The sequence below is a fragment of the Falco punctatus genome, assembly GCF_963210335.1.
Source record: "Falco punctatus genome assembly, chromosome: 10".
Lineage (NCBI taxonomy): Eukaryota > Metazoa > Chordata > Aves > Falconiformes > Falconidae > Falco > Falco punctatus.
The window spans coordinates 35,105,797-35,118,343 of NC_137590.1; the positions used below are offsets into that span (position 1 = coordinate 35,105,797).

Here is a 12,547-nt window from a genome sequence, read left to right on the forward strand (position 1 = left end):
ATTTAAAGGAAAAAATTTTGTGAGGAAAACCTATGTATTTCTTATATTTCATATACTCAGACCAATCAAAGCAAACCCAAGAGAAAGAGATTTGAATTCTTTTTATAAAATCCTTCCTCAGACTAAAAGCATTACATCTCAGAAACTATATTTCAGACACAATAGGTGTGCACTGAAGAATGCTTCTCCTCCTCCTCTCAAGTAAAAAAGATTAGCAGCTCCACAAGAGGTCTAAGTAACTTAAAGCACGACTGATAATGTGACTGTACCATGAAAGAACCTGTGATTTTAACATGGCATAAAGCATGGTGCTGCTTTGATACACAGGGAAGATGTGGTCTATGGCACAGTATTTCAAAATGCATTCAGGGTTCCAGATGGGTTTGTATAGCCTGCACAAAAGCCCTTAGCACCTCATCTTCATAGACATCAGATCTACCTAGAGGAAAGCTAAACTGGATACCTCTACACTGCATATTCCAGCAAGAGAGTAACAAAATACTGTAATTACTGTTGTAACTTCAGTACGCCTTACTGCCCATGTTCACTAGCCTACTTCACCTACTCCCCTAGGTTGCTAGGCTTGAAGATGCAGACAGACCAGGGGAGAGATAGGAAGGAGATATATAAAATCTTTTCAGAAAAGACAAAAGTTCCTTTCTGTTAAACCTGTCTAGACATTATCAAAATGCCAATATACTACAGGTGACAAAAGTTCTAGTGATGTAACAAACACAAAAAAAGATAGCTTTTCTCAATCTGCCAGTTTACCACAAATATTAACTCTGGACAGCCACCTTGAAGCAATACACAGAATCTCCCAGGAATTCCAAAAGTATATCCTTACCTGTAATCCGGAGATTAAACGAACCATGCTTTTGGAGAACAGTAACATAGTCTCCGTAGAGTTCAAGGACATCTCAACTACATTGCTGTTCTACTTTCACACAGTTAAAACTATTAAGTTCCTGAAAATGAATATTCATGTCCAAGAGTGGGGGTTTGTGTTATTTTTCAGTCAGATCAGCTCCCTGATCTGGTTTGATGAACTGCTGCACAAGCAGCTACACCGGTACAAGGGAGAGACTAGTGGAAAAATGGAAAAACATATCTGCGCGTGTCCACATTAGCAGTGCTGCCAAAAGGCAGTCTCCTGCCTCAGGGTGAAGCAAATGAATTGTCAATTGTAACTTTAAAGCTAATTTTTTCAAGAATGGCACGTTCTGGATTATTCATGTACCTAACCTGCAGATCTGTGCTAAATAACTAAAAAGAACCTGGCCTGGAAAAGACTAAGTGTCAAGGAACTAGTAAAAGAATAATTTTTTAGTTTGAGTAGTGAAGCCTGTCACAATACCTGGCTGCCAAACATACACTGCTGTTAAACAATGTCCTGAGTTACTGGCTTGTTCAAATATCACCTATCCTAATTACAAATCCAAAACTTTAGTATCTGATACAGTTAAAACAAACTACCCACTTTACTAAAAAAATGAACTTCTACTGTAGAGATTTAACAGTGACTTAGCTGGGAATCTATTCCTTCAGCAATCTTTTTCTGATGTTAGATGGAGTCTTACCGTTGTGGTGTTGAATAGTCGTATGTCATGAGACTGAAGCTGTCTACTGCTGATGCCAACTGATCAAATTCTTTCTTTGTGAACATTCCCGGCCGGTTAGTCCTTTTAAAACAAAGCAAAACAAAAACAACAGAAAGAGATAAATTACTACAATAACCTGGCTTATTCTCTTCTTTGGGTTTCATATCATTTGACCAGGTAAGAAAAATCTTTCATTCTGAGGTGGCAAAAAAAGATACTTCAGTGCCATTCTTATAATAATAATGTCTAAGAACAAAAAAATATTCAATGCTACTTTTGTTGCCAGTGGGAAGAATCAGACTTCCACAGCATACTTACTAAATAAGCATTTCCAGCATGGCTACACAATAGTGATTATGAGGGCTGTGGACTAATCAAATTGCCTTAGGTAGCAATCAACTGAACTCTAAAAGCTTTTACAAAACCTTTAATTGCTTAGCCTGTCAAACTGTTTTTGATGCTTATAAAGCTAAGTTATCTAAGCCATACTTAAATAAATAGATGGGTGCAGCTGTTGATACAAAAACATAAACAAAAGGTAATTTTTTTATTAATCTCAAAAACAATGGTAAGTTTGTCTTGTACTGTACTTAAGCAATTTTCTCTCACTAGTGAAAAGCACTTCAGTTTCTTTCCATTCCCTTTCAAAAAAGTCCTAAAGAGCAGAAGGCCAATAAGCTGCCTGCTTTTAGCAAAAGACAAAAACACATTTTTTACAAAAACACATAATTTTCTTTAGACAAAACCACATTCTTTACTTGCTTTTTTTTTTTTTTTTTTTTTTTTGGGGGGGGGGGGCGGGCCGGGGGGGGAATCAATTCTACAACCTTTAGGCAAAAGTCTGGTTATGCCTTCTGCACTTCTGCATATCTTTGCATGAAATATGGAACACAACTCTTATTTCCCCATTTTTTGCTTATTCTTGATTTACAAAATCTAGCACTGGGTTAATACCTACCTTAGCATCATGGGCAAGGGGATGTATTTTTGACAGTTTTGGACTCATAGAGACTACTGACTTCCTTCAACCATTCATCTCAGAAACAATTAATGCACATGAGATGCCTGAAAACATTGAATCTGTTTCAAAGAGAATTTGTAACTTCAAACTAGCAGCCCACATAGCACAGCAGGGAACATAAGGCAGCCACAATCACATTGCAAAATGGGACTGAACTAAAAAGGAGGAGCTGCTGCCAGGGGAACCATGTCCTCAGCCAGAGGGCTCTGAAGCATGTTAAGATGAGACAGACAGATAGAGAAGCAGCATATTGTACTAAATAGCCTAGGAGAACAGAGTACATAGGGGAACATTATAAAAGAAAACAAAAAGAAGAAGAAGAAGAAAAAAGGTGGTTTAACAGTCACAAAGTCTGTGGTGCACCTCTGCCATTCAAGATGCAGACTCAGATGACATACAAGATTCCTCTAGAGAGCAGAGGAGAGAGACTGAAGAATTCAGACCTTCCCAGTAATATCAGAAGATGTTGCTTTATCTAGAAATTAGTAGGCAACCCCTGTCTGGACAAGGTACACACTAAGATGGCTTTAAACTAAAGTCGCCAGGGAGAACCTCAATCCATTCCACTCCTACCAGTTTGGTGCCAATGCCAGCAAGGCATGCCTAGAGCCCAGAGAGGAATCCCAGGGCAGCAGGAGAGCACCTGAAGAGCAGCACAAGGGAAATCCAGCTGCTCCAGCCAGTAAATCAGGTTCAATGGGGGCCCAACTGAAATGCCTCTATGCAAATGCACATAGCATGGGAGATAAACAAGAAGAGTTAGAGACACGCACACACACCTACAGGGCTACAATCTGATTAGCATCACAGAGACATGGTGGGATGACTCTTGTGACAGGAGTGTTGGAATGGAAAGATACAAGCTCTTTAGGAAGGACAGGCAGGGGAAAAGAGGAGAGGATATGGCCCTCTATGTCAGCAACCAGCTGGAGTGCATGGAGCTCCACCTGGGGATGGATGAGGAGCTGACCAAGAACTTATGGGTCAGGATTAAAGGGTGGGCAGGGGCAGGGACAGGTGACATGATAGTGGGGGTCTGCTACAGGCCATCTGACCAGGATGACCAAGTAGATGAAGCCCTCTACAGATGGAGAGGACCCACCTCACATTCACAAGCTCTGGTCCTCATGGGGGACTTCAGCCACCCTGATACCTGTTGGAGAGACAACAGAGCAGGGCACAGGCAGTCCAGAAGGTTCTTGAAATGCATTGACAATAACTTCCTTCTTCAAGTGATAGAGAGGCCAACAAGGAGAGGTGCCATGCTGAACCTTGTTCTCACCAACAAGGAGAGGCTGGTAGGGAATGTGAATTTCAAGGGCAGCCTTAGCTACAGTGACCAGAAAATGGTGGAATTCAAGATCCTTAGAGGAGCAAAGAGGGCATGCATCAAGGTTGCTACCCTGGACTTCAGAAGAGCTGACTTTGACCTCTTCAGGCATCTGCTTGGTAGAGTACTATGGGATAGAGCCTTGGAGGGAAGAGGCACCCAAGAAAGCTGGTTAATATTCCAGGATCACCTCCTCCAAGCTCAGGAGCAATGCATCCCAACAAAGAAGAAGCTGGGCAAAAAAGCCAGGAGGCCTGCATGGATGAACAAGTTGCTCTTGGACAAAATAAAACACAAAAAGGAAGCCTATGGGGGTGGAAGCAAGAACAAGTAGCCTGGGAAGAATACAGAGAAACTGTCTTGAGAAGCCAGGGATCAGGTTAGGAAAGCTAAGCCCTGACAGAATAAAATCTGGCCAGGGATGTCAAGGGCAACAAGAAAAGCTTCTACAGGTACATCAGTGATAAAAGGAAGACCAGGCAATAAGCAGGCCCTCGCCAGCTGGGAACAGGACACTTGGGTACCTGGGACATGGAGAAGGCTGATGTACTCTAAATTTTTAACCTTGGTCTTCATCAGCAAGAGCTCCAGCCATATCACCCAAGTCACTGAAGGCAAAGACAGGGACTGAGAAAATGAAGAACACTCGCTATAGGAGATCAGAATTGAGACCATCTAAGGAACCTTAAGGTGCACAAGTCCATGGGACCTGCTAAGATGCACCCGTGCATCCTGAGGGACCTGGCAGATGAAGTGGCTAAGCCACTATCCATCACATTTGAGAAGTCGTGGCAGTCTGGTGAAGTTCCCACAGACTTGAAAAGGGGAAACGTAACCCCCATTTTTAAAAAGAGAAATAAGGAAGACCTGGGAAACTACAGGCCAGTCAGTCTCACCTCAGTGCCTGGCAAGATCGAGGAGCAGATTCTCCTGGATACTATAAGGCACTTGGAAAATAAGGAGGTAATTGGTTACAGCCAACATGGTTTCACTAAGAGCATATCATGCTTGACAAATTTGGTAGCCTTTCACAACAGGGTTACAGGGTTGATGGATCAAGGAAAGAGTGACTGATGTCATCTACCTAGACCTGTGCAGAGCTTTTGAAACTGTCCCACATAACATCCCTGTCTCTAAACTGGACAGACATAGATTTGATGGGTGGACACTCAGTGGATAAGGAATTGGCGGGATGGTCACACTCAGAGGGTTGTAGTCAATGGCTCAATGTCCAAGTAGAGACTGGTGACATGTGGAATTCCTCAGGGGTCCACACTAGGACCAGTGCTGTTCAACATCTTTGTTGGTGAGATGGACAGTGGGATCAAGTGTACCCTCAGCAAGTCTGCCAATGACACCAAGCTGTGTGGTGCGGTTGACACACTGGATGGAAGAGATGCCATCCAGAGGGACCTTAACATACTTGAGTGGTGGGCCCAAATGAACCTCAGGAAGTCCAACAAGGCCAAGTGCAAGGTTCTGCACCTGGGATGGGGCAACCACCAAAATCAGTACAGGCTGGGCAGAGAATGGATTGAAAGCAGTCCTGAGGAGAAGGACTTTGGGGTGCTTGTAGACACAAAGCTCAACATGGCCTGACAATGTGTACTTGCAGCCCAGAAAGCCCATTGAATCCTGGGCTGAGTAAAAAGAAGTGTAGCCAGTACATCGAAGGAGGTGATTCTCCCACTCTGCCTCATGAGACCCCACCTGCAGTACTGCATTCAGCTCTGGAGCCCCCAGCGTAAGAAGGGCATGGACCTGCTGTAGCGAGTTGAGAGGAGGCCACAAAGAAGATCCAGCAAGCACCTCTCCTTTGAGGACAGGCTGAGAGAGTTGGGTTGTTCAGCCTAGAGAAGAGAAGGCTCTGGAGAGACCTTATTGTGGCCTTCCACTACCTAAAAAGCGCCTACTATAAAGCCAGAGAGGGACTTCTTAGTAGAGCATGTAGAGGTAAGACAAGGGGGAATGGCTTTAAACTGAAAAGAGGGTAGATTTAGATTAGATATTAGGAAGAAATTCTTTACTGTAAGGGTGGCGAGACACTGTGGAGCAGGTTGCCCAGAGAAGCTGTGGATGCGCCATCCCTGGAAGTGTTCAGGACCAGCCTGGATGTGTCTTGGAGCAACCTGGTCTAGTGGAAGGTGCCCCTGCCCATGGCAGGGAGGTTGGAACTAGATAATCTTTAAGGTTCTTTCCAGCCCAAACCATTCTATGATGATTCCATGATTAAAACCCCTCACGTTCCACCCTAAATGTAAAAACCAAAAAGGTGCTTTAGTGACAGATGCAAGTAATAAACTGAAAAATCACTTATTTTGACCCTTATCACTTTTGGATCAGTGTGCAAATTCTCCATCCAACAATATGTGCTGAGTGGATCACCAGAGCATAACAACATTCATTTATCAGTTTGCAAGGACACTTTCTGTTCCAGCACATTAGGAAAGAGCTCAACAGAATACATGTTACAGAGCGGGGCAGATTAAATCATTTAACATGCCTGTCATGCAATAAGGGAGCAAAGTATGAATGATATTTGCAAGTCAGGTCAATGAACCTGACCAGACATACAGATTACAGCTACATAATCCAGCATATAAAGCATAGTGATATCCTGAAAGTCTCAAGTTTTCAGAACCAGTAATCTACTTATAATAAGGAGAAATCCCATCCCTCTTCTTCCAGGATTTTAACAAATTAAAACAATCTTCACTTCTGGAATGTATTGGTGGACCTCAGTTTTTGGATAGTTATCTGCTTGTCATTTACCGCAATTGCAAACTACAGCTGTTCTACAAGAAAAAAGAAAATGAAAGACATCTTTGAAATAATGTCATGGCAACTCAGATGTCTGTAGGCAAAATAATTCCCCAACGCAAACTCCAGCAAAATACATTTTCAGTAAATTGATTGTGATTACTCATGCAGGGAAAGCATAAAAAAGTAATTATAATGTGTATTAGATATTAGGGCAAGTTGGATCGCTTTATAGATTAAGCTGGGTAGTACTTTAATGAAATCTGCACATTTAATATATATATTTATATATTTTATATGTTTACATATATATTATATAATGTCTATAATTTTATCTATATATAATATATATTATAACGTGTGCCATTATATTATAATTTGTTATATATTATATAAACCCAAATGTGTTGTTGTATATGCATATCATATAATATATAATGATATATATAATTATCAAATCTATGTTATGTATAACAGTAAATATATATATATATAATATATAAATGTCATTCAGTTTCCTTAACATCCTGCTCAAATGTACTCACATTTCTACATGACTCTGATATCAGCGTTCAATACAGTTAACTCTGAAACTTATTAAATACTAGCAAAACCCTCAACTGTTCAGGTTTGGAAATGGCCATCTAACCTCAAATATAACCCTATACGTCCATTTTCATATATACTGTCAAGTAATATGAAAAAAACCAAAACCATCAACACAACAAAAAAACAAACAAAAAAAATAAAAAAAAACAAAAAAAAACCCCAAAAAACTCCCACACTTTGGTTAAAATGGGTATTGTCGTCATTTTCTTCAAAGCAAGCTTATAACTGAACTACTTCCACTACAATGGAATGCCATCTGAGGAGCAATTTCCAACTTGGAACAAACCCAGCAGCAATGAAAATGCTTTGTCCATTCATGGGTAGCGTTAAAACACCACAACTCTTCACAGAAAGCAAGCACCACGCACCAGCTCTAGCAGCACCACCAGTCAATTCTACTCTAGACAAGCACTTCAGGAAACTGTCCACTGGAGCAAAAACCAAAGGCTATTCGATTCATGCCTTGAGAATTGCTGAGTCAAGAAAATTGGCACTCAAAGATAAAAACTAAGTATTTTTCAACAGCTATTATGCAACTCATTTGAGGTTTTCAAATCATTCTGGTATTTAATCATAAATGTAACTGAAGGGCAGGTATGTTCTACTGATTACATCATTGAGAAAACCAGCACAGAGAAAGTCAAGAGACTTTGCAGAGAACATGCAAAGTCCAGAAGAACAGAAGTTTCCTTGTCATTCTTCTAAGCCTTGAACACCATTTCCAAAATATTCAGTGAAGTGGCAGAAACTTCATAATCACTTATCAGCACCATACAACATAAATACTAAAGACAGCTCGTTATTAAATTGTCAGATAACTAAACCCTTGGTGATTTTATCTGTTCACTATCAACATCATAAATGTGAAAGAGCACAAGTCAGGTGTCTGAACGTGAATAATCCGAAAAGCAAATGATTTAATATATCTGAAAAATCTCTTTGCATAGAATTAACCCTGAACTCTGAACCGCTTCATTTACTTTATCTTTGAGTTCACCATAGGACACAGTTCAAAAATCACATCTCATTTTGCATCCAACAAATGTACTCATTAAAAGAGTGAAATTGAACATTTCAATACAAAAGAAAGCTGTTTAAAGAAACCTGCTCCTACTGGCCTAAAAATACACTGAAATTATGCAACATGCACTATAAATACCGAACAATTTGGATTCAAGGAATAAATTTAAGCAGAACAGGGTAGTCTTTTTAAGTCAGCTTATACTAAACACTTTTTATTGCTGTTCTAAGAGCCAGACACTTCATATAATATTTGCATTTGTATGTTTCTAACTCAATACCTTAAGCAAATGTCATTCAGTTTCCTTAACATCCTGCTCAAATGTACTCGCATTCCTACATGATTCTGATATCAGTGTTCAATACAGTTAACTCTGAAACTTATTAAATACTAGCAAAACCCTCAACTGTTCAGGTTTGGAAATGGCCATCTAACCTCAGCAAAATTTGCATCTATATGGACTGTAAAAGTTCCTCCATGAAGAGAAATTCACCACAGATCAATTTATGGCACTAACTACAGTAAAACATACCTCTGATTCTATATATACCACAAATCATCCATTTCAGCTGCAGTCTGGATAAAATGCCCATCATGATGTGTATCCCAGGTGCTTGTGCTAATTGACAGCAGGCTCACGATGAGCCAGCAGTGAGCCCTGGTAGCCAGGGGGGCAAACCGAACCCCGTGGTGCATCAAACACAGTAGAACCAGCCGGTCCGAAGAGGTGGGCATCCTGCTGCATCCAGCGTCGGTGCAGCCTCACCGCGAGGACAGCGTGCAGTTCTGGGCCCCGCAGTTTAAGGTCCCTGAATGCACCCAGAGGAGGGCAACAAAGCCGGTGACAGGGCTGGAAGGAATGTCCTCTGAGAAGCGGCTAAGGATGTGGTGTTTGCCTAGTCTGGAGAAAAGGAGGCTGAGGAGCCACCTCATTGCTCCCTCCAGCTCCCTGAGGAGGGGCGGTGGAGAGGGGGGCACTGAGCTCTTCTCCCTGGGATCCAGTGACAGAAATGGTTCAAAGCTGTGGCACGGGAGGTTTGGACTGGACATGAGGAAGCATTTCTTTACCAACAGCATGGTCAAACCCCAGAACAGGCTTCCCAGAGAAGTGGTGGATGCCCCATGCCCGTCAATGTTTACGAGGCATTTCAACAACACCCTTAACAATAACTTTTGGTCAGCCCTGAAGCGATCAAACAGCTGGACTAGATGATTGTTGTAGGTTCCTTCCAACTGAAAATGTTCTATCTTTCTTGTCCCTTTGTAGGGAACCACTGAGTTACTGAGAGAAAAAGCACTTTGAACATACAGTTTGAACATAATGTTGAAGACACAGAAATATTTCTAGTAAGTGTCACAGCCCTTTTCTTGTACAGAGAACAGCTGTCCCTGAGACACATCAACACTTTTGCTTTAGACCAGCCCATTTTCTTGAGACGTGATGTAGCTTCCACCACACGCTTTGAAGAGATGCATTTTCTTGGATAAAATCTTGACTTTCCTACTGAAGCCTTGTTTACATGACCCAGTCCTAATTTCTTCCCATTCTTAGCTATGACACTTTTGACTTGACTAAGGCGCTCCTTTACTTTGTCAAGAGACTTATTGTAGACTCCTGACCCAAATTTCTGCTAGACAACACAGTGAAAGAGGAATAGCTATTCCCCTGAGAGCACAGGTCTCATTTGCACACATTCCTGACAATTTGTCAGTGTTTCCCAAAGTCACGCTGCTGTATGTATATAAAGCAACCATTATAGGGACAACTGACTTCGGCAAAGTCACGTGTTGGTATTTCTGTATACACAGCTTAGAATTTCACAGTCCCTTCCTACCATTCTGTCCTCTCACATCTAAAATAACTGCAGGGGAATCTGCTTCATAGCCTAGAATGCCTACTACCTGAATCTTCCAAACAGCATATGGTCATATGTATCAAAATTCCCATTAGTGTTTTACTGATAAGTATTTCTATGAGGTTTTGACTTTGTAGTCTTTCGTAATGAAAGACTGGGAAAAATACTTCAACCATGCAAGCCACTTTCATTTACTTTCAAATGAATCTACATTCTCAATTACTTGTTGTCTCACTATGATTACTCTCAAAATGAAGTAAGAAAAACTGCATTTCTGTTTGGTTACCACCTTCTCCCTCCCTTACAAAAGAGAAGTTTTCTGTATCCTCATGTCTTTGAGTAGTCCTTCACAATGGAAAATCTGATTGATTTTCTGTTCCCTGTATGTATCTATTTCAGAAATCTTCTTCGTAATGACTTAATTTTCTTGTTGTGTATAATCCTGGTTTTTTTCTTTACAGCAACTGTTTGCAAATCTTTGCTTCTCCCATCTTTCTTCACCATGAGATATTATTGGTTTTCATAGCTCCTTGCAGTTATGAGCATTAAAGTACAATGCTACTGCATTTTATGAACACAGAACATTGAATTCAGTTAACGCACAATCACTGAATAAAAATTCATTGTCTCTTCCTGCAGCCAGTCTGGTTTTTAGCAAACAGGAGGAAGAGCTAAAATCTCTACCCTGTACATCACACAATTATAGGAATTGATAATGAAGTGGTCAAAGGTATAAACAAGATAATCTGAAACAATTTTCTTTTCAGGAAAAATCCTCTTGGCAGTTTTGCAACTACCCCACCTCTTTTTAGGTTCTCCAAAAGTCTGTAAGGATGAGAGCTCACTGAAGTAAATCTCCACTCTCAAGTGTTCAGAAAACAGTTACACATCGATCCTGGTTTCTGTGGATGTTTTGCGACCAGATTCTCTGGTGTCTTATAGGTGTTCTATTTACAATGCCCTTTCACTGCTGGGTCTTGGGAAAAAAGATGGGTCAACTTTGTCTATCCAGCTCTCTATTTTCATGAAGTGGCAGGGACCTGACCATTAAAATTCCATGTCTGTGTCAATTTTGTTTGAAACCGGTCAAATGCTAAAAAAGCTTTTCCAGAGAGATGAAGAACAGAAGAGATAAAGCTTACAGACACCTTGTTACCTCAGAAATTGTGCTAAAAATAGAATTAAGGTCTGTCTGCAATAGTATGGGATGAAACAGGCAAGTTAACAACAGGACCTTGACACGATACCACTATTCAAAGCCATAAACAATAATTATAGATCTAATCCTTGCTGTCAAAAAAAAAAGACGATGACCATACTGAATTAGTCAAAAAAAGAGATTCTCAGACAGATGAAAATAGATTTACTACACAGAGGGGACTGAATTCCATGCAGTTGATAGAAGCACAGCATGATCTCCACCTCTGACCTCTCTCCCTCAGCGAGCACATCCTTGCAGACAATGTATCAAGGTTTTTACAGAGATGCATGTTACTCATTAAGCATTTCAGAAAACACGCATGCTTAGTATTCAAATACATTCACAAGCGTTTGTAATACAGGATTATTCTTTTTTCCTCTATTTCCTTTCTAAGGACAAAAAGTTGCAAGCACTGAAGAACTGCATACAATGATACAACCCACATCTCAGTTAAATCGGAGCTTAAACATAGTATCTGATCTTGTGGCCTACAAAACCAAATAAATATGATAAATCAGGGGCTGTACATTGCACACTGAAAAATGTTAGTCTGTTGGACCATAGTGCTGAGGTCAGTCCATTGCAGGATAAACAAGTAACCCAAATTCCATGTTAGTATAATTTTTAATTGTTTTTTTTCTTTCTTTCACAATCTATATCAAAGTCCCGTTCCTCTTAAAACAGAAATAAAAATCAAACTGAAAGGTAACTCCATAAAACCAGCATATCACCACTGCTCACATACACTCTACCAGTCATGGCTTTTCATCTTGGTTCTACTCTTAGAACACTCTCCCGGTTCCACACGCTAAAAGTGTTGGGACAGATGAATGCAGAGACAGAAGCAGGAGATTCCTTCCCCTTCCAACTAACCCACACCTTCTTAACATCTCCAAATCACATTTTGGTCATGTAATATGAAAGACTACACCTTATTGTTAATAAGTCAGAGAAATATCATCCCAGCAGATAAAAATTAAGAAAGAATGAGCAAGTGAAAAAAAGGGGAATTTTAATGGAAACATGACAATTTAGCAGATCGTTTATAACGAGTTGGAATAGCCTGAATATCCCAAGGTAATTACTTTAGCCAGCCTGGGCTAGACATTAGGGAGAACCTTCTAATGGTGCAGGTAGTCTGGGAGCAC

The 12,547-nt window shown here is 40.6% G+C and overlaps 1 protein-coding gene across 10 annotated transcripts in view; it reads right to left on the reverse strand.

Annotated features, from left to right (window-relative positions):
* CHID1 (chitinase domain containing 1) overlaps positions 1-12,547 on the reverse strand; it is a 128,251-nt gene that overhangs the window by 71,193 nt on the left and 44,511 nt on the right. For all 10 annotated transcript variants that reach the window (XM_080405621.1, XM_080405620.1, XM_080405617.1 and 7 more), the window contains one exon: positions 1,581-1,682. In XM_080405621.1, coding sequence (XP_080261747.1) covers positions 1,581-1,682 — 102 coding nt within the window. The remainder of the gene's footprint in view (positions 1-1,580; positions 1,683-12,547) is intronic.